The 25,021-nt window shown below is 38.6% G+C and overlaps 1 protein-coding gene across 4 annotated transcripts in view; it reads left to right on the top strand.

The window, feature by feature from the left end:
• Positions 1 to 654: 654 nt before the first annotated feature.
• MTM1 (myotubularin 1) overlaps positions 655 to 25,021 on the top strand; it is a 43,302-nt gene continuing 18,935 nt past the window's right edge. Inside the window, exons 1-7 of one of the 4 annotated variants that reach the window (XM_051630192.1) lie at positions 655 to 694; positions 2,787 to 2,940; positions 12,628 to 12,699; positions 13,627 to 13,699; positions 15,179 to 15,273; positions 16,280 to 16,390; positions 17,309 to 17,410. In XM_051630192.1, the coding sequence (XP_051486152.1) occupies positions 12,637 to 12,699; positions 13,627 to 13,699; positions 15,179 to 15,273; positions 16,280 to 16,390; positions 17,309 to 17,410 (444 nt within the window). In that variant the 5' untranslated portion in view covers positions 655 to 694; positions 2,787 to 2,940; positions 12,628 to 12,636. Of the gene's footprint in view, positions 695 to 1,086; positions 1,730 to 2,786; positions 2,941 to 12,627; positions 12,700 to 13,626; positions 13,700 to 15,178; positions 15,274 to 16,279; positions 16,391 to 17,308; positions 17,411 to 25,021 lie in introns of those variants that run through there. The other 3 variants (XM_051630193.1, XM_051630191.1, XM_051630194.1) reach the window with 3 other exon arrangements.

Genomic DNA, 25,021 nt, shown 5'->3' on the forward strand with positions numbered 1-25,021 from the left:
CACAGTTGTTTCCTAACTCAGAATTCTTCAACGTCAAAAACATTCCATGGTACCACACATCCCCTTTCCCTGAAAGCACACAGCATCAGGCAGCCAAGTGTCACTGAACCAGCACCTTGCCCTCCAGATGTGCACGGCTGCTCTTTGCACTGTGGCGATGGGCTGGTCTGGAAGGGATTTTGTTGTTGTTGTTGTTGTTATTCTTAACACGAATAATCCCCCTGGCGCCGGTGTCACCACTTCTGTATCTGTGGGCAGGGAGCAGCCCGAAGGCTCGGGCCTCTGGGATGTCTCTGGTCAGGAACGGCCACCAATCGATCACATCGATCTGCTTTGCCCTGGACGCATCTCCCGCATTTTCCTTCCCTTCCCTGCTTTTTTTTTCCCGGCTGTTTCGCTGAGGAACGCTCTGCTGGCCGAGGGAAGGTGCTGTAGCAGCTCTGCGGGGCGCCGGGCCCCGCGGCCCCTCCGCCAGAGCCGCCTCTTTCTTTCGTTCCCGCCTCTTTCGTTCCCGCCCCTTTCCCGCCCGGCTCGAGCGCCCCGCCCGCCAGGACTACAGCTCCCGGCATGCCGCGGGGCCGCCAGGACTACAGCTCCCGGCATGCCGCGGGGCGCGGCCCGGCGGCGGGGCGGGCGCGCGGGGCGCGCGGGGCGGGGAGCGCCGCACTCGGGCAGCGGCGGGGACGGCGTCGCGGTGAGTCTGCGTGGGGCCTGGCCCCGGCCCCGCACCCCCGGCCCCGCACCCCCGGCCCCGCACCCCCCGCCCCTCCCCGCGCCGCGGCTCCTTTCCTCCCGGCCCCCCGTACGCCCCGGCTGCTGCCAGTCCGGGCCTTCCCTCTGGGGCAGCCGCTCCTTCGGGGCACAGCGCACCCCGCGTCCCCCGCCGCCTGCCTCTTGGCCTGCCGGCTGGCCTGGGGCGTGGAGGGTGCTGGGGGCATTTGTGAGGGGCCTCCCTGAGTGGTGTGGGAGCCCCGCATCCCCGGCGGGCCTGCCGGGGGTCACCTGCGGCTGCCCGCGGCGGAGCGGCCGGGGGGCCCTGGGGCCGGGGGGGCTCGGCTGGGGGGGCTCGGGTTTGTTGTTGTTCGGCTCCGGCCTCTCCTGACTCACGCCCCGATGTACTGAATCCATCTGGAACCGAGACGCTGCTGAAGTGCAGAGCACAGCGTCACGGCTTAGCGAAGACAGCTTTGAATTGTGATTTTAACCTTTCCTGTAAAAAATAAGTTGCCTCCTGTCGTACGAAAATAACTGAGTGCTCGTTATTTTGCGTTCAGGCTTTGAAGCCACTGTAATATTAACTTCTGACTGGCTTAAATTTTATTCTGAAGCATGACTTTTTTCAGCGTTCACGGCTGAAAAGCTGAAACCTTCAGTTTCAGAGCAAACGTTTTTAGGTGATTTAGACAAGAAATTACTCTCGAAGGTGATAAACTGTTTCTGCTAGGTGGTCTTTGTACTGTGGCAGTCAAAAAGCATAATTCCTGCATTGTATGGTTGGTGGTGATTGGTTGGTTCGTGTATTTGTTTTGGTTTTGCATTGTGTTTTTTTCAGGCATGCATGTAATGAAGACTGTTAAGAAGGGTGTTACCTTTTTTCTTTTCACAGCCCCATTTTTCTTGGTACTACAGAAAGCAACATAGGCAACTTCAGGTTTTAAAATGTGTGTAGATGTTGTTTTGCAATAGTCCTGTAGAATGACTTGTCATGATGGGTACTAATCAGAACTAGGTATGTTTAAAAAGTGCCTTGGCTGTTTTGCATAATTACCTATTTTGGGGCAGTATTGTGCTCATTGCTTGCTAGTAGTCATATATTTGTTCAGCATTAACCAGATTTGAAAGGCAGAAATGTCACGGTGAAGGATTAGCACCCTGTAAAACCAGAAACTCTTCCCTGCTATAGTTTTCTTTTAATGTTAATTTGTAGTTAAGGTGGTTAAAAATCAGAACATTTTGGACTGTGTGTATCTTCATTGTGTGAAAAACATCTCGAGGTGAGAGATAGAGGTGCTCTCAATAAAATGCAGAACTTTCCCTTTTTGTGCTGTGTCTTTTTTTGCTTGGTCAGAAGGAAACTTCCAGAAGAAGCAGTTGCTGAAAAGCAGTGATGCTTGTAGCATCATTGAGGTTGAGCAAACTCCAGTGTTAATGTTTTCCTGATGTGTAGAGTTACAGTGTTAACTAACCATAGTTAATTTAGATTACAAGACTAATTTAATGAGAAGTAACTGTAAATCTTTAATATGGTGTGTGTCCTTTTAAAGGAGACAGCATACTCATCTTCCTAAGAACTTGATTAATGCAAAAATCAGTTATTTTTCATGGCCTGTTCTTTCTGACTTAGCCAAGTTACACAGCAGCTTTTGTATGAAAGTCATTCCTGAATGTATTTGGGAAAAGAAACAAACAAATGGCAGTATTCTTTGGGAACAGATGAGAGAGGAAATGCTTAACTGTGTATAGTAAGATGCCCAAATGTGTGTGGGGAGCATAAGCACACTTAAAAGTCTACATAAGATTTGCATATTAGAAGTATTTCAAAACTGTGTCTTTAAGTTTTTAGAAGAGAAAGTTCTAAATCCCATCTGCTTGATGCAAAAACCTCCTGACACAAGCTAAAAAATAAGAACCAGTACTGTTTGTTTCCTTTTTCCAGAATGTTTCTGTAGCAACTATTTTGTGGTTTTGCTTCCTTTCTGAAGTTGTTGGGTTTTTTTAAAAGTCGTGGCAATTGAAATACTCTGGCAGTGCTAACAATGTCTTCCTACCTGTTCCATTCTTGTCAGGGGCCAGCTACAGCAGGAAAGTGAAATGTTATTTGGATGTTGAAGGAATGAACACAGTGCTGTCTTCTCTTCTCACACTGAAGTGGATGTCTCTATTTTCTACAACTGAAATGACTTATTAAACTTGGAGGCTTCTGAGCAAGGGAAATAAGAAGTAAGTGTTTTCAAGTAGACTGGGCTACACTTGTGTAAGATAGGGTGTGTGTTTGTCAACAAATTCTAAGTAATTGGTGTGCAGCCTCTTTGTTGGGTTGTTGCATGTAGGGAATGGAAAAGCTGTATGCCCTGTGATGTGACTGGACCCATTCACGCATAACGTACAGAGCTAGATCAGGAATACAGAAGTATCAAACCTCCGTGCCCAGCAAAGTACCTCTCTGTTACTTGAAAGAGCACCCAAAAGTGTGGTGCTGCCCCACCAATGGCTTAAACAGGATAGTCCCAGTCTGCCCCTTCTTAGGGTCTGAAGCAAAGAACAGTTTGTAGATGACTTCATTGTAATCCTTATTCTACTTCTTTTTAGACAGAAATAAACTCAGAATGGTACTTTCTCAGTGGTATTGTGTGTATTCAGAGAAGCAATTCATGTGGCAGGAGAAGGAACTAAACAGCAGATTAAAGATGAGTCTGATGCATCTGTTGAACATGTTCTCAAAGGAAAGTTGGAAGAAAGCCTGAGTGGGGGATGTCATTTTAACCATTACAGTGTCATTTTTTTAAATACAGTATATCACTGTATAACAGATACAATTCCCATTTCTCTTGTGGAATCATCAGTTAAATCTTTAGCAATAGAACTCCGGTGGCCTAAGGGGATATCTTTCAAGAAGAATGAGCAGAGAGCAACTGAAGGCTCTCTTAATAGAAAACTTTGAAGCTGTATTTGCTCTCCCATAGGCTTTCCTGTCAACCACATCAGCTTCTGACAATGTGGGAGGTATACATTCCCTGCAGGCGATGCAGAGTAGAGAAAATAGACTGGGTGGGTTTAGAAAGCCACAGATCAGCCTTCAGGCATAGGTTTCCTACAGATGTAATGCTGATTCTAGAAGTAATGTGACAACTGGATCCTAAAAAAACCCTCTCACTTCTGTCATGCCACCTAATCTAGCTGAATTTAACAGCTACTTGCTGTACACGGCTACATGCATAGAGGGAAAACTGCTACTGACTTTGATCTGCTCACATGACTAAACCTGCACTTTAGAACTCATTTACCAGAGTAAATATTAAGAAAAAGAGAGGAAAAAAGATAATCATGACAAGAGAAAGATATTATGCATAGAACAAATACAGGAGAAACGACAAGCAAGCACAAGTGGACAGAAATAATTGTTAGCATAAATTACAAGGAGTAGTCCCCTGATGATTTCTAGGAAACAGGCCTAAGGAAATAATTCTATTTATTACCACTAAAATGGGTGTTGCTTTTCCTTGTTACTGTGATATAAAGCATGAGAAATATCTAACAGATCATAAGTTACTTAGTGCCTGTGATGGTGTGTGTCCTCATGTATGAGCTCCGAGAGAGAGCTTGTAATTCTTTTAAAAGGAAGCTAGACAGGATAAAAGCCAGGGATAGAATTCTAAGCTACAATACAATTTCAGAGAAGGAAGCAATTGGGTTGATAATTAGAAAACTAAAGTTATAAACTTTCATGTTAGGTCTTGTCAGAAGTTGTGATTTACTTTAAAATAGGATGGGAGTCAAATTCCATGAGAAGTCAAGACAGTGAAAGAAAACTGAAATGAAGGCAGTAGAAATATCAATAAAGACACAACTGAAGATTTTTTACTCCTTCCAGGTATTACTTATTCAATACCTGGCTTCCATGTACAAGCTTTTTTTTTTTTTTTTTTAAAAGAATCATTATCATAGAAATGCATAGGACCTGGTGGCACTGAGAATGTATTTGTCAGGCTTTCTGCTAAGCTGTTGCTACTTGCTACTATTTGTAGAACTTTATAGCCAGGATATTCTTTTTTTGTCAGTGCAAGGTCTTCTTTCCAATGTCTTCAGAAATACCTGATGCAGTGAGCCTATGAAATAGGAGTGGGCAGGCAGCTGGTGCACTTCTAATTTGTTTGCTGAATTAGCACTCACTTGGCTGTTGAGAACTTGTGTTCATTTGCACTTCTTAATATTGAGTCCTCTGGGGACAATGTCTTGCCCTTTCAACTACAGGGCACATTAGGGAATGCTTTTGCAGGGAGAGGGAGTGTTTCTGATTCTTTGCAAACACTAGTATCCATTCTACATGCACATATCCCATGGAGCTTGTGCTGCTGGCATGCTTCCTGTGTTCCACTTATGGCTTGAATTGAGGCAGCTTTCAAAGAGACTTAAAAGCTCATATGGTTTCCCTGGAAAATGTGGATTTAGTAAGTACACATGAATGGGGAATATATGTTAGATGTCAAGGTAGAACAGCCACTAGTGGCATAATCCAGTCTCAGATCGGTAGAATCATGAGGATGCACCTGAGGAAAGGTAAGGGCTGCAGATTGCGTTACTGAGAGGTCACACCTGGAAGGATTTTACACGCTGTAACTGTCATGGTAAAGAAGAAATAGGAGATGCCATAATCTAGCTATCCATGTTGACTCCAAAGTTCCACTGTGGAATAAATGCAAGTAAAGCTTATGACTTCATGTGCAAAGATGGTCTGTTGGTGTACATCAAAGGTATGATTTGCCTTTGAACTCTGATGATAAGAAATCATAAATGTGGTTTAATAGAGCCTCTTCCTTTTCCTGTTTAAATGATACTTAAACCTCACACTTAAGTTGGTTTTCCTTTCCTTCTGTTTGCCATCAGTTGCATAACAGGTGACAGGTAATTACTGGCCACAATTACATACAGGTAACTATGTTGTCTGAATTGATGTTGCTCTGGGCAACATCAGTTTTTGATGTCAGTACTGCATGACTTTTAAAATCTGTTTTTTAGTTAAATAGTCTAAAGGTACTAGGTTAGAGAGCATGACCCACATCATTATTGAAAAAAAAAAAAAGTTTTGTTTCTAAACCCCCCATTGAATTGGTATCTTTCACTGTTGAAGGAAGTTTTTATATATATATATATATATTTATATATTTAAATTTCCTTTGTAAATAAATGTAGGGAAGTATTTCTATGGTGTGGTTTTTTGGGTGGGTTTTATTTTAACTTTGAAACCAGAATGCTCTGCCTTATGCTGTTAATTATTTGTAGCTTTGTTAAACTTTGGAGACTTCTATTTTTTTGTTGTTGTTCTTTCTGTTATTGAGTGTAGTTCCTTTGTGCTAAAATATGGCTGATTAAATGAGCGTGAGAGGGATGCATTTATTTCCATGGACATGAGCAGTTTGTTGTGGCATTTTGGTCTTGCTGTGTTTCTTTTTGGTTGATTGGTGCTATTTGGTTGGGGACAGCTGGTGTTTGAAAAACTGCCCTCATTGCTGTAGATCTTTATTATGACTTTTGTACACCTGTATAACTTTATACCTAATTCTGAAATGTTGTTAACCTTTAATGAGATGAATGACTACTCTTGAATTTATGTTAAATGCTCATTTTCTGGTATTAAAGATGCTGATGCTTATTCCAGTGATGTTCTGATACAATTTAGATGTTGCTGTTGGCTTGACCCTTCAGTACTCTTACTTTTCGATGTGTTTAGTTTTGTTTTTTTTTAAGGAATTTGTTCCTTTCTTCTTAGTACTTAGAATGAAATACTTTTTCTTCTCCCTTCATGGTTTTCCTAGCTTAATTTTGCTACTATTTTAGTGAGAAATTCCTAGAGTTCTGCTCTATTTTATGTTATTTCTGAAAACCTATGTATTATGTGTTATCTCTTCTGTGCAGTTGTGGTGCTAACAGATGTGGTTTTGTTTTCAGGACTTTGAATTTTATGCTTTTTTAATGGAAAACACAAGGCAATATATTCATACAGGCTCTGTGGGTTGCTACTGTACCAAATAAAACTCTCCAATCTTTGTGTAACACCAGCATACCTTGTCATTATAAGTCTGCTTTTTCTTTTTTTGCATCTTCTGTTTAAATGAGCGTACAAGCAACTTTTTCTGTATACCTGCATTAGCTACCCTTATCTCTCAAAGACAGTGAAAAATTATTTACTAATATAATACTATTTTTCTTCTCTTTGAAATAATTCCTTATTTGGCATCAGGTCTAACTGTGAAAATAACCTCATTTTTTATCTAGACTGGCAGATGCCTTGCAGATCTTGAAAGTGATCAGGGCAATGGGTTAATTTTTTCATTGTTGTGTAATTGTAACTCTTTTTAGGGCTATAATTGTTTTCTGAACTTCTGTGAGAACAGATGAAGGGGCTTAGTAAATTTTGTAAATATACTTTCAGGAGAGACCTTGAAGATGCCCACATTTTTTTGTTCTTGCACAAGTCATGACCTGGAGCAAGACTGAGAACTTTGGCATTATTCTGTCATGGCTATTGGTGTGTGACAGAAATGGGCATGCTTCTAGAAAATGTTCAGTTGAACTTTTTGTTGTTAATTTTCAACATATTGATTAATCTGATTCTGGCAAAAGCAAATAATTTCTCATGCTTTTACAATTGCCCTTATAATCTTTTGTGTATCTATATCCACACACACAAAATAACTGTTTCAGTTATAATATGTGTCACTATGTCTTTTCATCCTATTTACCTCTTACTGAATATATTCTGTAAACATTTTTTGTGTATGGTAATTTAGCAGTTTAATTTCCTTAATCTTTCCATATTAACATAATGCACATTACAGACTATCCAAAGTTAAAAATTTTGTTTTCCATTAAGAGTTATCAGAATTGTTGTTGCTCCAAATGATTGATAGAGGTAAAATTTCAAGGCGTTTTTTTCCCTAAGTTTTAATCCACTGATGGATGATTAAAAATATTAAATACCTGGAAAGTGGTGATCACCCTTTACTTCATACAATTTACCTGATCTCAGATGTTTGTGGTAGTAATCCTGTGGCAGATGTAGATTATGTGGTGCGTGGGCACAAACTAGTTCTCTGTAGATGTAAAGATTTTAAGTTGATACAAGCATGTCTCAGTTACACAGTAGTTACAAATTACTTGGTGGGATTCTAGTGTGAAGATGAAACTTTAAAAGGACCAGTAAAATGTCAGATGAGCTTTAATTTGTTCCTAGATCATAAAAAATAAGAACTAGTTTCACTAGGCTGTTGCCAATCTAAACATGGTTGTTTAATTCATGGATATTAGAGTCATGGTGCTAAAGAGCTGCACTGCATGCATCCTCTAACCTGTTGGCAGTAATGAACCTTAAGGACAGAGTAGCTGGTCACTTCAGATTTCTTAACACTCAAAAGCTTTTAAAATTACTGTAAAGTTTATTTAGATATTCTGTGTGGGAATATTTTTCTCTCTGTTGACATTTATTCATAAAAAGCAGATAGGATCCTTGAATTGACTACTTAAAATCTGCCCTTCAGTGTCTACCCTTTCGAATGTTGTTGTGCCTCCATTCCCATGAATCCTAGGAAGTACAAGTATAAATATAATCTTTAATGAAAATACAGATCCTAAGTAGTTTAATTGTTGTTGTAAGCTCATTGGAGCCTACATTTCTTGGTAGTGTTACTATATTAAGTTCTGGTAACTTTAACAAAGCTTTGTTTATTAGTTCAAGTTAAATCCAGTAAAATTGCTTTGTCACCGTGCTATTTTATATTCAGGGAAGAATGTTCAACTGTTTATAGCTGCAGAATATCACAAACAAAGTTGTCTGATTTGTTTTAAATTTGCAGCATAGTTGTGCTTCTGTTCAGCTGCTGAAAAAGCATGAGGTTTTTTATTTTTCTGTATAGAAGTACATATGGGTGAGACTGGGGAATAAAACATCTTGGCAGTGGAAAACTACTTGCAAGATTTTTCCCTATGTGGAAGGACTACTGCTGCTCCATGATAATGAGAAAGTTGTAGCTATTTTAAGACTCTGATGGAGTGTGTTTTTGAATTGTTCATGGCAGTATTACTATGGGAGGTTGCCAGAAGCTGCTTCTACAGTTGGACAGAAAAAGAAATAATATTATTAAAGGAAATATTTCGTGCTATTTTTAAATGTTTTTGAAAACTTGTTTGCTCTTTTGATATAGAGGAATCCACTTCTTTAAGGGTGTGTCCTTGTTCGGTGGGTACTTTTAAATGAAAACTTAATAGTTTCTGTTGCCTGAAGATCACACAATCATAGAGTGATTCAGCTTGGCAGGGACTTTAGGAGGTCTCTAGTTCAACCCCTTGCTCTCAAAGCAAGATCAGACCTGGTTGCTCAAGGCTTTTTCAGCTGGATCTTAAAAACCTCTGAGCGTAGAGACTGCAACTTCCCTGGGCTCTGTTTTCACTGCCTCATTGCCCTTAGGGTGCAAAAGTAGTTTGGTTTTCGTTCTCTTTCCCCCTTCCCATCCCCTTTAATCAAGCTGGAATCTAGTTTGTTTCTGTTTCTGTTGTCTTGTCCTCTCATCACTCACCACTCTGTGAACACTTGCTCTGTCTTCTCAGTAACCACCTCAAAGGTGCTGGGGGGCAGCTGTGAGGTCCTGCTGAAGCTGTCTCCAGGCAGAGTGATTCCCACCTCCCTCAGCCTGTTGTTATAGGACAGGTGCTTCAGGTCCTGGTCCACTTGGTGTCTGGCTGAACTTGCTACAGTTTTTCAGCACCTGTCTTGGACTGTCTGAAAGTGGACACAGTTCTAAGTGCTAATGGATGTATATAATATTACATTTAATTAGTTGACTGTAGTTTACCTCTAGAAATCAGGGAAATGTGTGGTTATAAATGTGCTTATTAGTATTGCAATTTTAAATGTGTGATTAGATTTCAGAGCATAATTTAGATAGCATTGAAATAATCCACTTATGTACTGATGAAATAACTTGCATTAATTTTAGTGAAAATGCTTGATGAATTTTAAAAAATCTGACAGGTAACCTCTTACCTTCAATATGTATTTATTCAGCTTAGCCCTGAGTAAGTCCAGTTTGCATCACTGAAGTGTTGAAATGGAACAGTAGCTGGTCGTAATTCTATAATTAAATATTGTATAGAAACTGAAGTTAATGAGTAAATTTGTTTTCACTGTAAATTATGTTTAAAGAAATCAGTCTTGTGGACAGTTGGGGAAATTTTACACAAAGTAAACTTGCATATGCAGAGAAGCATGCAGAGGTCTGCTGAAGAGCTGCACAGACCATTGTCTGTTTGAAGTGGCCTAGTGGGGTCACAGCATGGAGGGGGAGACAAGCTCTGTCCTCCTGTGCTGTTGGCTTCTGTGGAGGAATTTTTCTAAGAACCTAAAATGGTAGAGCTCAGCTTATTCCTTTTACTTCACACTGAGGTTTGGACAAGTTAGAGCCGTTGTACTGGAGTCAGATGGTTACTTCAGAATCTTAACTCACCTCATGGCTACAGTTCACCCAAAACAGCGTATGTGTTGTGAGGGATGAAGTAATACAGAAAGCAAGGAGGGGCGTAGAAGGCTTTGGAAACAATTCCTTCTGTTGCCTCTGTGAGCAGCAGTGCACTACCGTTGGAGGTAGTATTGAAAGCCATGAGGAACCTCTAAACTAGCTTTTTTGTTGCATGTGTTGGCACTAAGGTGAATGTCTGGGGTCTGCGTGGGCTTGTGTGACCTTTGCTGAAGCTTCTCTGTCTTTGGCTTTGCTGGTGGAGTAGCTGTGGGTGCAAGATCAACAGCTTGGGTGTGCCTGTGTACCTGCTGCAGTCAAAACAGCCATTTAGCGGTGCAGATCTATCCGAGTTGCTGCATCTTCTAAAAATCACTTTTCTAGGGCTTGTTTATGCTCACATGTCTCTCGTGGTTGTTACAGCTTTGCTTTAAATTTGGGAGCTCTAGTTAAAACCACTTTCTATGCTGATTTAGAAAAGCTGGGGCTGCTGTGCCTTTGTCTCTTTGTTTCAACTGGTATTTCTCAGTTAAAATATGAATAAAAAACCAGTTCTTGTGGAAAACATTTTGAAACCAGTTTGAGTAAATACACCTTTTGTCTCTGGTTATTAGAAAACTTAAGCTTCTATAAATTAAGGAAAGTCATCTGAACAAGTACTGGATGTTCACAAATTAACCTAACTACGTAGAAAAAGTTAAATCTACCATAAGTTTTATAGTGTGTAAGATATTGCAAGGAAGGAAAAACTGAAAATATCTTCTCTTAATCTTCCAAGTTTTATAGTAAAAACACTAGTTTCCAGTGTTGCAGTAGCTTTTCTGTGGAGAGTAGTTTGAAAGAACAATGATTTAATGTTGATTAAGAGTAGCTTTTTTTTAATCATTGGCATTGCTCTAAAATTAGTTCAGAACCCCTTTGTTTCAGTGTTTGGAGAAGGCTGAGACTGCAGGAGACCCAGAGAGGAAGTCACACCTCCCTCTGTGTGACAGGATCACACAGGCTCTGTAGCATTCAAAAGCATTTGTCTTAATTTTTTAATTTAATGTGGGTTCCTTTTTTTATTACTGTCTGTTGTGGTTTGGGTTTTTTTGTTTTTAAGTTTTTTGTTTCTTTATTTTTCCCAGAGGGGGTGTGATTTTTTCCTACTGCTAAGCTGTATCACTGAATATTACCATTTTAAACACAATGTCAGGTTTTCTGTGTTTTCTGTATGAGATATGGAAGACTGTAAGGAGGTAAAAAACATGTAGAACTTCAGGTCGTGGTTTTCCACCTGCTTCCCTGCACAGACACATTCCTGTATTGTTACAGTAACTTCAGAGTGTTTTGGATCTTGCATTTTAATCTCCTGCTGTCACTTGAGTGGGCCTGTGACAGTCACTGTGACCCCGCTGTTGTGCAGGAGCAGGGGCTGATTTTCCGCTGTGCATAAGGCTACAATGTTTCATTATGGAACAGAAACGAAGGTTATGTGATCAGTAATCACACACACCCTGTGCAAGGAACCTAACAAAAACTCATCAAGATTGCTGGTGGATGTCAGCTCGGCTTGAAGAAGGGGTGTGTGACTAGTGAAAAGGAAATGTAATTCAGTACAAAGTTACAGTTTTGAGTAACTTAAAATAAGAGTGTTTTCCTAATGTTTGTTCTAGAGATCCCTATACAATGTCAAGAAATTATTAAGAAGATTAATGCTTTATCACGCAGTTCTGTCTTCAATCAATACCATTAAAAAAAAAAATAATAGAATATCCTTTTCCTTTAAACCTATCAAGGTTGTTCATACTAGAAGGCTGGACACTCCCCCTTCTGGTGTGCTAACTGAAGTTTCGGTTTAGGAAAGGGGGAATTGTTTTTGGATGTAGACAGTACTGTGGAACTCCTGCTTTTTCCTTCTCTCTTTTTTTTTTTTCTTTCAAGTTTCTTGAAACACTTGAGTACATTGACATGCTTGTGATTATAAGTGCTTTGCAATAATTTTATTGTTTGTTCCTGTTTTCCTAAATTAAAGTCTTGGTACAAATGCCTCAAGTAGGTTACATTTCATATAGTATATGTATCCTGTCACTTAAAACAAGCATTCTAATGTCCGTTGACTGAACTAATAATAGCATTCAAACAACTGAATCCCAAAATACAGCTTGAGTCATAATATTCCTTATAATAAGACACAATCCCAGAGCTAGTAATGAATTTCATGTTAGATTTGGATGCTTTGAAACAGTGACCTTCAATTACAAGACATTGTGTAATTAAAAAAAAAAAAAAATAGTTACTTGCAAAACATTCTTGGAAGCTTCTCATGTTTACCTGTGGACCTGTAACATCTGAATCTCTTCTGTTAATAGAATGTAGTCCAGGAGGAATTTTAAGTTTCCAATTTGTGATTTTTCATCAGATACCCGGTATGGCCTCATCATCAACACCTAAATATAATTCAAACTCCCTGGAGAGTTCCTCAAGTAAAAGGGTAAGTAACTTTTTGCATGAGTTTTATGTGAGGGGTCTCAGAGATCATTATCTTCCATATTTGGGTAGAAAAATGAGTATTTGAAATACTTTTTGAATACATGTACTTCTAAAATGCTCATGCAGCTAACTGAGTTTATTTAAATAACTTTCAGAGTGGATGAGTGAAATATTCTCTGTATCACAAGTTAAGAGAGCCTTCTTGAAATCAAGTCAAATTAACTTTTATACTTGCTTTCCACATTGAGATGTACTGTGGCTTTCTTGAAAATTTTTTGGCACTTTGGTGCAGAAAGATTCTGTGCTGCAGCTGATAAGTTCTATCTAGTTGTGTGGCTGGCTCAGTTTTAAAATGTTCTTCTGTAGTGGGAAATACATTAAAGCAATACCCTCTGCTTTTTGATGCTGCTTGGCTGAAGAAAATGTAACCTGTGTGCAAGGAACTGGGAACCGAGGTTTTATTTGGCTTTTAAAAAATTTGTTCAAAAGCAAAGATTGTTTTCTCTTCATCATTCTTAAAAACTACTGAATGTGGAAAAGTCCCAAATGAGTAGATTGTGTGTAATAGTTGTGAGCACGTTGCTTAAGTGATTTCAGTTGGTTTGTTCTTCCAGGCCCAGCATACAAAATTTTCAGTGAATTTGTGGTATAGAAATGTAATTCTGATTTAATGCAAATATAGTTAACTGTTCTTTTAGAAGGAGAAAAACATTTAATGGTTGAACAGATCTGAAACATAAGCATGTTTTGGTCTAATAGTTGCAGTTCAGGATAGCGGTGTGTTCCTGTTTTGGTTCAGTCTATCAGTTTCTACTCTGGAAAAACCCAGTCTTCCCCATGCAGAGATTACCTTTAAGATTTTTTTTTTTAATCTGGAACTTGAAGAAGGTGTAAATAAAATATGATGTGCTATTGTACTTCCCTTTAGACTCTAAAAGATGGACCTAACTGGGAGCAAAATGAAGAAATACCTCGTCTGCCAGGAGAGACTAGAGTTACAGGTACAAAGCTGTATAGCTCCATTGTGCAGTGTATATTTAGGAGTCAGGCATTTACATTTATCTTACTGGATTGTTCCTAATTTGGACTGGTTTGGGCTGAGGGTGGGCATAAGTCTTGCTAAAATGTCATGATTTTTTTTTAAGTAATTGCAGTAGGGACTTTTATCACTCATCACAAGTAACTTTTTAAGATCTTTAAAATCTAGGTTTCCACACATGGTAGTTCGTTCAATGCAAAGAATTTACAAGTCAAGATGTGTTATATCTACAAAATAAATAGCATGTGTCTAGTGACAAGATCCCATCCAAGCTTTCTGAAGTTGAGAATGCCACCCACTATGCTATGTCTTGATGCCTTGTATGTCAGTTTGGGACCTTAGCCCATACTGTGAGAACTCTACTTACAATCTTCTGCTTCCTTGAGACAACATGGCATGCACATAGCTACTGTGCCTTTAAATACTGTAATATTATAACATAAGGAAGATTCATGTATTGTCTACAGTGGTTTTTTACTTGATGGAGGCTCTTCCCGGAATGGAGCCTTCCACTCATGAAAGTTTGTGTATCAGAATGCAACTGCAAGTGGTCTGTCTTTATTTGTGAAGCTTATCCTTCCCCCCGGCCTGAGGATTTGTTAGGGGTATTTGTAAATAAGATTGACTGAGGTGAAACCCAAGTGGTGATTCAGAGGAAGTACTTACGTTTTTAATGAGGAAGGTTGTGGGGAAGGCAGGAGGGAGAGGGTGTGGGACTAAGATGAATGTTTGATATGATCCTTATTGTGCTTTGGGGCAGCACACTCAGAGGAAGGCGCTTGTTGTAGAAGGGTGGTAAATAGAGTGGGCTAAATAATTGGGTGGACAGGGAGAAATAGGTTGGTTGTAGTACTTCATTGAAGTCTTTACTGTCATTGCTTAGGTTAAATCTTTCTTTTTGAGTAGCATGTGTTAGTGCTCGTTTTGTTACTGTCCTTGCTGAAACAGTAGTGATGGCCCTGCTTGATTTGATTGCCTCAAATGTAATGTTTCTCTTAAGGATGGTGAGTTCCCTAACCACTTTACAACTTGAACTATGTACTTTAATGCAGAATTGGTTACAGAGCACTGAAAGATGTAATGGTATCAACAGAAGAATGTATTTGTTCTGGGATACTGACAGGTTCAGTGAGTGCAGAGGACTTGATTTTACTTTCTGTTCTATGTCCTGACCTCTCCCACACAGTGCTGAGAAAGAGGAGATCACAAATGTGACTAAGGAAGGCTTCTGAGATCTCTTGATTTAATTTGAAAAAGTTTAGTGTATGAAACTTTCACATTTTCTTAACTCCAGTGGGCAAAGTTAGAGTTGTGATTTCGTTTATCTCTCAGTGGCTCTTGCAAGTGCTGCTGCCTTTATTTTACTGCTACTTAAAATATCTTGTCCTTAGCTCTGATTTTTTCTTTCCACAATCTTTAAGAAATGCTGCATTTCTTACAGACAAGGATGTTATTTATATGTGTCCATTTAATGGCCCTGTTAAAGGAAGAGTGTACATCACAAACTACAGGCTGTACCTAAGAAGTGTGGAAAATGTGAGTAATATGCCCCAAGTACTACTGTGGGGTGAGTTGGCTTTAAACCCCCTTCCCTGCAACTCCACTGCCTTTGGTTTATTTTGTGGCCAGTTCATTTGGTTTTAGTTTTGGCACATGTATGCTGGTGGAATTGCATGGGAGTCTTTTCACTTTAAATGGTCTGTAATGTTTTTAATAACCATATCTTAATTATGTAGTAACTAAATAGTAGTTGCCTTTGTGCAACTGAGAAATACATAAAAAAATGGAAGTTGTGTGAAATGAAATTTGTTGTAAAGTGTGATATTTGCCTGGTAAAATTACATTTTAATTTCTTAAACTGAGCTGATATCTTTACCTTTTGTCTGTTGGAGCTTTTTCATAGCTGTTCCCTTTATACTTTCTCTGTGATAGATCAAGGACAGCAACTAATGATGTGCAATAGTTCTTAAAATGTCTATCAGTTAACCAAGATTTTGATTGTGCTTGCTGTTGGAAAGAAAAATACTTTCATCAGTAGAACCTCAGCTGGGTGGAGAGAGTAGCAGTGTGTTCAGTAAGAAGCAACATAAAAGAGAATAAATTGCTTTTTTTATCTGTTTCATAATATGTTGAATTTTTAAAATAAGGTTTTTGGACTATTGAACTGAGGTGTTTCTGGTTGCAGCTCACTCACCTAGTAGTCTCTTTTTCATTTTGTTCTTCTTTATATATCAATAAAGCAATCTTAGCAAGCAGAGGTAATCATAAGCATGTAGCAGCAGAAGGCATCTTTTAGGGTGTTGCCATCTTTTTGCCCTGCATACTGTATCAAGCATGAAGTATTTTTGTTGTAGCCTAAATTGGATGATGTTCGAAGCTGTAAAGTGACTGTACAGACATGTTAGGAAGGGAGACTCAAATACAGAAACACGCTTTTGCTTCCTGTATGTATTTAATGTCTGCTTTCTGCTTTAGAATGCATAAGACTATTTTTGCTTGAGTCTTCAGGTTAATCCTTTCCTTACTCAAACTTTTCTTGCAGGATCCAGTTGTGGTATTGAATGTTCCATTGGGTGTAATTTCAAGGATTGAAAAAATGGGAGGAGCTTCAAGCAGAGGAGAGAACTCTTATGGATTAGATATAACCTGTAAAGTAAGACTTTTCAATGATTCAGTAGGAAATGAAATCTAGCAATTCCCTTTCTCACTACTTACCTATTTATAAGAATGAAAAACTACGTGTTCCTCACAGCTGAATTTAAAAAGAGCTTTTTGGAACTAGAGGGAGAAATACCGTTTGTATAAAGGGCTACTTAACTCCTCTCTGCATGCAAGGACAGAGTTTGGGCTTCCTTTCTAAATCCCTGAGTGACAAAAGGTTTTACACAGTAGTCTTGTTTTAGGGCGTTGTTCCTGCATGGCTTCGTTATTTAATCTAAGAGGAATTTTTTGTAGTCCTAAATCTTTGAAGAACACCTCAAACAAGGGTTTTGTAAGATGCAAAGCCAGTGAAAAGCTTATGTAACAGCTATCTCTGTTTCCTTAATCTCTCAAAAAACCCCTATATTGCCATGAAGCAGTGGTCTTAGGGGAGTTCCTAATAGATAATTCAGGATCCTTTATTTGACTCATTAATGAAGTATGTACACACATTTGATTCTTAGTTAATGTGCAGATTGCTTATTTTTTATGTTGGTGATGAGCAAATAGCTAGGGATAGCCTAGTCTAGACAATTTATTGGCAAATTTTCAATTTGAAAACATAGAGTAACTCCCACCCTGCAAACATTCAATAGCCCGTGAGGCTCTTTAGTGGATCAGATAGTGTCACTTCTGATGGCTTTATGCCAAAGCAGCTTTTGCACCACACAGAATGTGATACTGCTTTATTTGTAGAACTGTTACACTCTCTTCTGTTTTATGGGATAAGAAATAAAACTGAACATTCACTACAGTCTGAGTTGTCGTGGAAGCAGGTTCTAAATCATATTTAGTGTATAATATAGCATTTGTACATTAGATAAAAGTATTACTGATTTAGTCCTCTTAAAAGATAATGCCTTTGTTTTAGGATATGAGAAATTTACGGTTTGCATTAAAACAAGAAGGGCACAGTAGAAGAGATATATTTGAAGTCCTCACAAAATATGCTTTTCCACAGTCACACAACTTGGTAAGTTAAATCCCTCATACTGTTGAGTCATCTTAATGCAGAATACTTGCCAATTGACTTTAGCTGTTTGACCTACTAATGGACACCTTGGCTGCTTAAAAAGAATAACCATAGAACCTGATGTCAGCATAAACTAATGAGAATTTAATACATTTAAAACACTTACATCTATGTATTTGTCAGATTCTCGATGCTATGTGCTGTTTTTCAGGTAAGCTACTAAGCACCTCTGATCCAAACATTTTATGGCTTAGAGACTGCAAGTTATCCTCCCTCATTAGGAAGTATAATAGTACATGGCTTACTTGGTTTATTGAAAATGTTAAAACTATTGAGCAGTCTCCAAGTCCTTGGCGAGTAAAACTCACCAAGAGTTTTACTTCAGGAAAATAAGACATAAGAAGGCATCGCTTGTTTTAGTGATGAAACTGATGAACAGTATATACAGTAATGAATTTACACAGAATAATTTCAGGTAAAAAAATAAATCTTATGGGTGGAATTGTGCAACAATGATGGGTCCATTATCTTCTGTTTCTTTGCCAAAACCTTTGTACTGTGCTTGGTGGATCATTTTGACATCTCTTTATTAAGTGCTTTGTTTTTTTCTTTTGTGAAATTCAGTTTGTTTTATTGAGGTGCTTTCATTTAGGATAATTTTGTAAGAGCTCTCTTCACAAAACATTGAAGGGTTCTTCTATGGATTTTAAGAACTTTGTTCTGAGAATTGTTGAGTATATGAGGCTGCAGCAAGAATATTATCTCCTTATCCAAAAATACATGCCAATATGTGCTATACTCTATAAATATTTAGTTCTTTAAAACTTTTTTGCAGAAATTTTGCATTCTGTAGGCTAAGTCGGTGGAATGAGAGGAAATATTTAGGAGTATTAAGGAAAAATAAATGCTTTTTCTTAGAATATTTTTTTAATGTTAAAGATAGTTCTTAAATGAAACTGAGATCTATATTTGGGTAGGTGTGAAGAGTTGTACTTAAAAACAAAATAGTTGTAGAAGTGAATATATCTCTACTGCTGTCATTTTATGCATCTGACAACAGAGGATTATTGAAAGCATAACAGGATATTTGGAGTTCAGATGGGATTTTGAAAGGATGATGGAAAAGGGAGAGAAAGCTGTATGTAGAAATACCAAATTATAAAGAAGCATAGGTAAAAATATGCTTCTGGAACTCATCTGGTCCAGGCTTCTGCTGCAAGTAGGGCCTTAGATTAGGTTACCCAGGGCACAGTCAAGCATAGTCTTGAATATTTCCTGCAAGGTAGATTCCATTATGTCTCTGTGCAATCTCATCCAATATTTGGTCTTTCTCATGGTGAAGAATGTTTTTTTCCTTGCGTTTGAGAACCTCTTTGAATTTGCTTGTGGTGAATATGGGCAAATGAAGCTGTAACTGACTTAGGGAGAGGCCCTTGTAGGATTCATTTTTTTATGGTGTCCAATCCAATTACAGGGCTTGGAATAACATGGTGATGAGGCGTGGACTTGTATTATGTTTTGTGCTCCAGAGAGACCCGGTGTTCCTGTCTAGTGGTGGTAGCGAGCAATGTGTGGAGTAGTGCACTTCCTGCTTCATTTGTTGCATCTGTTGCACATAGTGAAGCTCATCATTACCTAGCCTGGCCCATTCTGAATGTAACTTGCCAATAAAAGTTATGCCAAATAACAAGGTTCAGTCAAGGCAGAGGTAACTTTTGCCTTCGGATTCAGTAAAACACATCACTTGGGAAGATAGTGGCAGTATGGAGAAGGGCTGTATTTCCTATCTCTTAGCTGTGTCTGGAGCAGAGTATAGCCATTAGAAATAATTACTTTAGAGTGAAATAAAGTGATCCTGTGTTATATTATGAAGTTGTACTTGTCCTTACTTTCTTATGTCACAGTGTGGATGAGCCCTTAAATTTAAGATGAGCTAAGCAAGTGTGTGATAGTTTTGGTGTGCTTTCACTGTATTTCAGCAGGCAATTTAAATTGGTCCTGACAAGTGTGGGTGTTTCTGTCCGGTTGTTCATTCCTGCCTTGGTTTTCCCTGTGTGAATTTGAGGCTGCATGACGAACCAGATAGGGAACTGAAAGGGACTAAAGCTGAGCTAGGGGGGAAAAAGGAAAAGCTTTGCCCTGAGTCATTTCCTCAATCTTGTCAGCCCAGTGTGAGGATGTGGTTGAGGCATCTGTGGGTGGATGTGAATGAAGAGGGATGATGGGGACTGCCTCTTTCAGTGGCTGGTTTGGAACATGGTTTCACTGTCTGAATATGACAGTGTGTCTGGGCTGTGCATGCCTGCCTTCTCCTTGGAATGGACACTAGCACTCTGACCATGCAGCCAGCTCCATTAGGGAGATCTGTTACGAGGAATGTCCTGTGGCTTCATAAGACAGCTGTGGAGATGGCAGCCCTCTGCTACTCAAATGCTGAGGTTTTGCTTTTCTCTGGTCTTCTTCCTACCTTCCAGCCATGGTGTTCCTCTAGTACCAAACTAACAGTTGTATGATCACCAAGCCAATGAGCTCACTTATCCAGCACATAATGTCCTGTGTTTTGGCGTAATCTTGTGCCATTTCTAATAGCTTGAGGAGACCTGATTTAGCAGTGTTAAACAGGTAACTTTGCTCAGACCATCTTGTAGAACTGCATCCTTGATCTTCAGCTAGTTCAGCAACACTGATGCTTGTGCAACATACGGATTTTCATCTGTATTTTTATATTTTGTCTGGTTCTTGTCTGACTGATTTTTCTTCTCTGTAGTAAAACCAGATTCTTAGATCTGATCCTAAACAAGAACTTGTAGAGATGCCTTTCTTCTGTTTTCTTTGTGCTATACTATCCTCAGACAAATGGATGGTAAATACACCCCAAAACATTATTTCTGAGTGGAGTGTTCTTATTATTGTCAAGATTTTCCCCATCACCATCCCAACAGCAGTGACTGAGAGCCTATAATAAATCACGTCTGTTAACAACTGTTTGTCATTGTCTCAACATTGTCCTTTGTACTTAGTACAGAAGCTAATTCTTGTCTCTCTCCAGTTTGAGCACAATTTGTGTTCATATCTCCTTGGGTCAATAAGATGATATAAAATCTGATAGCTCATTTGACTGGCAGCTTGGTTGATGTGGAGCAAACAGTTGCTATCTGTAGTCCTCTGTTGCATTTGCAAATGCATGCTAATTGAAAGAAAATAATTGCTAAAAGTGTTATCAAAAAAGCTTAAAAAAAACCTACACAAAAAAACAAATGCCCAAAATTAAATTTTTGTAGTACCCCACACAAGATGAGATGTATTTAGTCTCTGTAGTTGAATTTCTGCATAGCAGCTGCTTCATTTCCTGATCTTATTTGGAAGCTACACATTATCATGTTTAACATTATTTCCTAAAATAATACCTGCATGATACGTATTTATTTTGGACCATGATAGCTCTGTGGGAATGCCAATTTTGATGAGAGACTGGCAGTCATGCTGCCTGACTTTGACCTCTCCCATGCCTGATGTAGCTGGTTATCCTGGTAATGTAAAATGTCAGTCAAATCATGCCAGTGTTGCTATTGGATCTGCAGAGATGAGTTAGATGGCAGTGAGGCCTGGCACAGGTGCCTATCCTGATGACAGTGGGTTTTGCAAAAAAACATCTTCACCTGAGGCTTCATTCTGAATGACCTGTCAGTCTTGGTGCAATAGTGGTGTGAAGTTACCATATTCATAAATGATCAAAGGTTAATTATGTAAATAATACATTACCTGATCTTAGTTTTGAGCTGAACAGGTAATGTGTAACGGTTTGAGATGTAGTAATGGCATATTAAAGGCAAAGATAACAACATTTTTATTTTTAAGCACACTGAGAAGCTCACAGCCTTTTCACTGAGTAAAAGCTTAGTGGTTTATAATGTGTGAAAAGCATAAACCAGTAAGTTAGAAAAACAATTTACTTTCTTTACATGTGTTAAACACCTCCTTGTTCTGGTTTGTTGCTTTCTTCTTTTGTAATGCATTTGTCAGATGCTTAATAAATTGTATGTTATCTGCTCATGTAAAAGTACAACATATTTATGTACTATGATTCCTTATATAGAGTAAACATACAAATATTTGTAAATAGACTGCTCACCAAACTGTAGTGTCAGATAGCAGCAACTCTCTCCTTTATCTTGCAGAACAACATTGTGTTGTGAGCAGACAGTGTATCACATTATTTGTGTGCAAAATGGTAATGATAAATTGGATATTGTAGGCAAGCACTTATTCTGTAGGAGGACTGAAAACGGGACTGTGTTTTGAAATTGTGGGTTAGCACCTGCAAGGAAGTAAACAGGATTATTTGCATAGTGAAGCATGAAAAGTAACTTACCAAAAATGATACTAGATTTGAAAGCCTTTTTTAAAAGTGAAGTAGTAGCCTTCTGCTTCAAGTTAATCAGTGGTCTTCTGCTTTTAGACTATGGGTCTGCAGTGAAATCCCTACTTGCATTCTATGCAAAAAGGCTTTAATTTGCTTTTGCAAAAATCTTAACTAATGTATTATAAACCTTAGTTGTTTTTACCAATTACAGGTATTACTGAGTCACAAGCCTTGCACCCTGTAAGTCTTCTGAGTGGTGATTTACTGTATTTTTTTGTTTGTTCTTCAATACTGCCCTTGATTTCTTCTTTGTTTCCTATGACAGATGAAAATAATGTGAAATTGGTTTTTAATTAGTTGATAGACAGGAATCAATGGGCTTCAGATATGTAGCACTATTCTCCATCAAACTTAGGACAGATACGGTCAGTACATTGGAAGTGATGGTCAACTATCCCACTTTGAGATATCACAAGATGTGAGATAAAGCCAGTATAATTTAAGATGAATCTGTGCTTTATCCAGGTGGCTTTTGGCTGGCTGGTCTCAGTGCTGCCAGGAGTGAGGCCAGCTCAGCCTCACTGCCTGAAACACTGATTTATTGAGCATGTAGCCTACCAGAAACTTGTACTGTTGTTCATACTTAGTATCCAACCAAACTAATCTAGAGTTGGCTCAGGTATACCTCTACAAACCACAGTTCTGTGTTCTGATTATATGTTCATGATATTAAAAAGCCTGATCATGATTAAAAAAACCAACACATAATAAAATGAAGCACACTTCTGTTTTACTGCAGTACTGTTCTGAATCTGAATGTTTCATGTGTAGGTTTTATTTTCTTAAATTTCCAAAACTTTTTGAGTTTAGACACAGTTGATTTAATTCCCTGGAAAATAGACTTGGTGAACAATAGGTCATGTGGAGATTTGTTTTTTGTTGGAGAGGCAGGATTAAGGATGGGAGAAGGGAATGGAATTTTGCGTGTAGAGGGAAGGAAGAAATGAGTTGAGGTTGTTAGGATGGAGGCTCCTCTAGAACACTTAAAATAGTGTTTGGAGAGAAGGAGGGTTTTTAAGGGTTGCACAATAGATGTGGAGGGAAGGAAAGACTTTCAGTAGTAACCAGATTATCTGTACAGACTGCACACAGTGTGCACACATAAATGTGTATATAATTTTCTCCCATAATTTAGTCAACCCTCAAGAAAAATAATTTTTAGTCTTGAGGTTTTTAGATACTGTTCATTTTTAAATAGTGTTCTTGTTGGAGTATACTTCAAGAGCTGTCTCTAAATTGCTCATATAAAAATCCAGTTTCTAACTTTGCTCTGTACACGTTCACATTCATTGCAGTATTCTGTTAGTTGCTGGACTTGAGGTTTTTGCTGGTTGATCCATGCTACTCATGATTCTTTTCTTGAGCAATATAGGAAGAATTTGCAGTACCTGAAAAGTCAACAGAACTGATGAAGCCTAATTGTCAATTTTAATAGTTGTGGGTTTCGTGACTTGAAAACTTGTAGTAGATGTGGTAAAGTTTCTCTAGCTAAGTGCTTTACATTAAACGTTCTGTACGTAGTAGGGCACTGTTCTTTTGGAAAGAATTCTGTCCATGTCCTCCTCATGCATAGTAAATTTAACCCTGTTTTTTTAAAAAAATGAAAACAGAATCAACTTTTCCATCTGACTTCTTGTGGATTATTTTGTGGGTGACATGAGCAGCATAGTTGCCATTTTTTAATTTCTAGTTTGGAGCAGCACCCTCTTTATCTGTAAAATCTTTGTAACAGCTATCACAGTGCACTGTAATAAACTCATGCATTTTACTTACCAGGGCTTAAGCTGGGTAATTTTTAAGTTCTCACCGGGAATCTTGCAGAAAGTAGCAACTTCAATAAATAACACATTCCTGCCTTTGAGACATCTTTTAAGTGATCTGTTAGGATTCCAGTGTTTCTGTTTCCTCCTGTTCTAAGTTTCTCCTTTGTCTCTCTGGTCCGTTGGTGAATTCTTAGCATAGTTACACTCTGGGATGTAGCAAATTCCTTTCGGGAGGAGGGGATGGTTCTATGTGTAGTTAGTTAGCTATTAATAGTTCAGCAAATCATTTGCATCTGCAGCTTTAGATAGTGATATTCCTGTTATGCTCTATTCCTGTTTGCAGTTCAAGCAACCAAGCAATCTTTTCAGTTTTTCTGCTTAACTTCTGAAACTTGCATCAAATTCTCATGGAATGTATTTTTTTTCTGATGCAGTTGATGTCCTCTTCCTTTCTTCATCTCTCCCTCCATCCCACTTGATAGAATTTGACTAAGTCAAAAGAATCTGTAATGCTTACACTGAAGGCCTACCCCTTTAAAAGTGGTGAAGATGTTCATAAAACACAACTTGGGAATGTGTTTTTTACTTCTGCAAACTTGCTTATTCATTTACTTGCTCTAAAATACCAATTCAATTTAAAATTCCAGTTTCTGAAACTAGCAGGATAGAGTATCTTATGTGAGCAGCAACATCCTTTTAAAATACTTGGTGATGATGAAAAAAACCTTCCCTTTGGAGGGCTTCAATTTAGTTTTTGGTTAGAGCTGTTACTGTTTCAACCATTGTAACATATTAGGCTAAAAAAAATTGCCTCGAGCCATTGGAGTCTGTCTCCCTAAGATCTAAGGCAACCTCCAGCCGAGCCTCTGGTGCCTTCCCTCTGTAGGCTAATGCCACCTTAGAACCACGATTTTTGTTTTTTCTTCCTTGCCAGATTTCCTGCATTTCTGCTTAGCTGACATTTATCTTGTGAAAACGTTGTGGATTTGGGATGTTCAGTTTAGCATTCAATTTCTTCTTTTAAGGTCTTTTCATAGTTAGGACACTTTCAGCTTAATTGTTACAAATGTGCTCATGAACATTTTCTGCTCTGGCTGCAGTTTCTCCCTTAGCTCAGGACAACACATTCTCCTCTGCATTTTTTTACTTTTTTTTTTTTTAAGCAACTCAGTTTCATGCTCCAGTTGGCACCCAAAGAATTCATGAGCCACCAAAATTGGTTTTCTCAATGGGGTACATTACTTTTGTTTTCAACATAAACTGTAAAAACAAGCTAAGAAAGAAAGGGGTTGGTTAGGTAATACAGCCTTTTGGACACCACTTGAAAGAGGAAGGAAACACAAACTAAAAGGTATGAAGAAGTTTTTCAGAATCCTGGGTGAGGATGCTGTGTTGTATAAATGAGTCTTGAGAGTCAGCTACAAA

The sequence above is a fragment of the Apus apus genome, chromosome 12, assembly GCF_020740795.1.
Source record: "Apus apus isolate bApuApu2 chromosome 12, bApuApu2.pri.cur, whole genome shotgun sequence".
Taxonomy (NCBI): Eukaryota; Metazoa; Chordata; class Aves; order Apodiformes; family Apodidae; genus Apus; species Apus apus.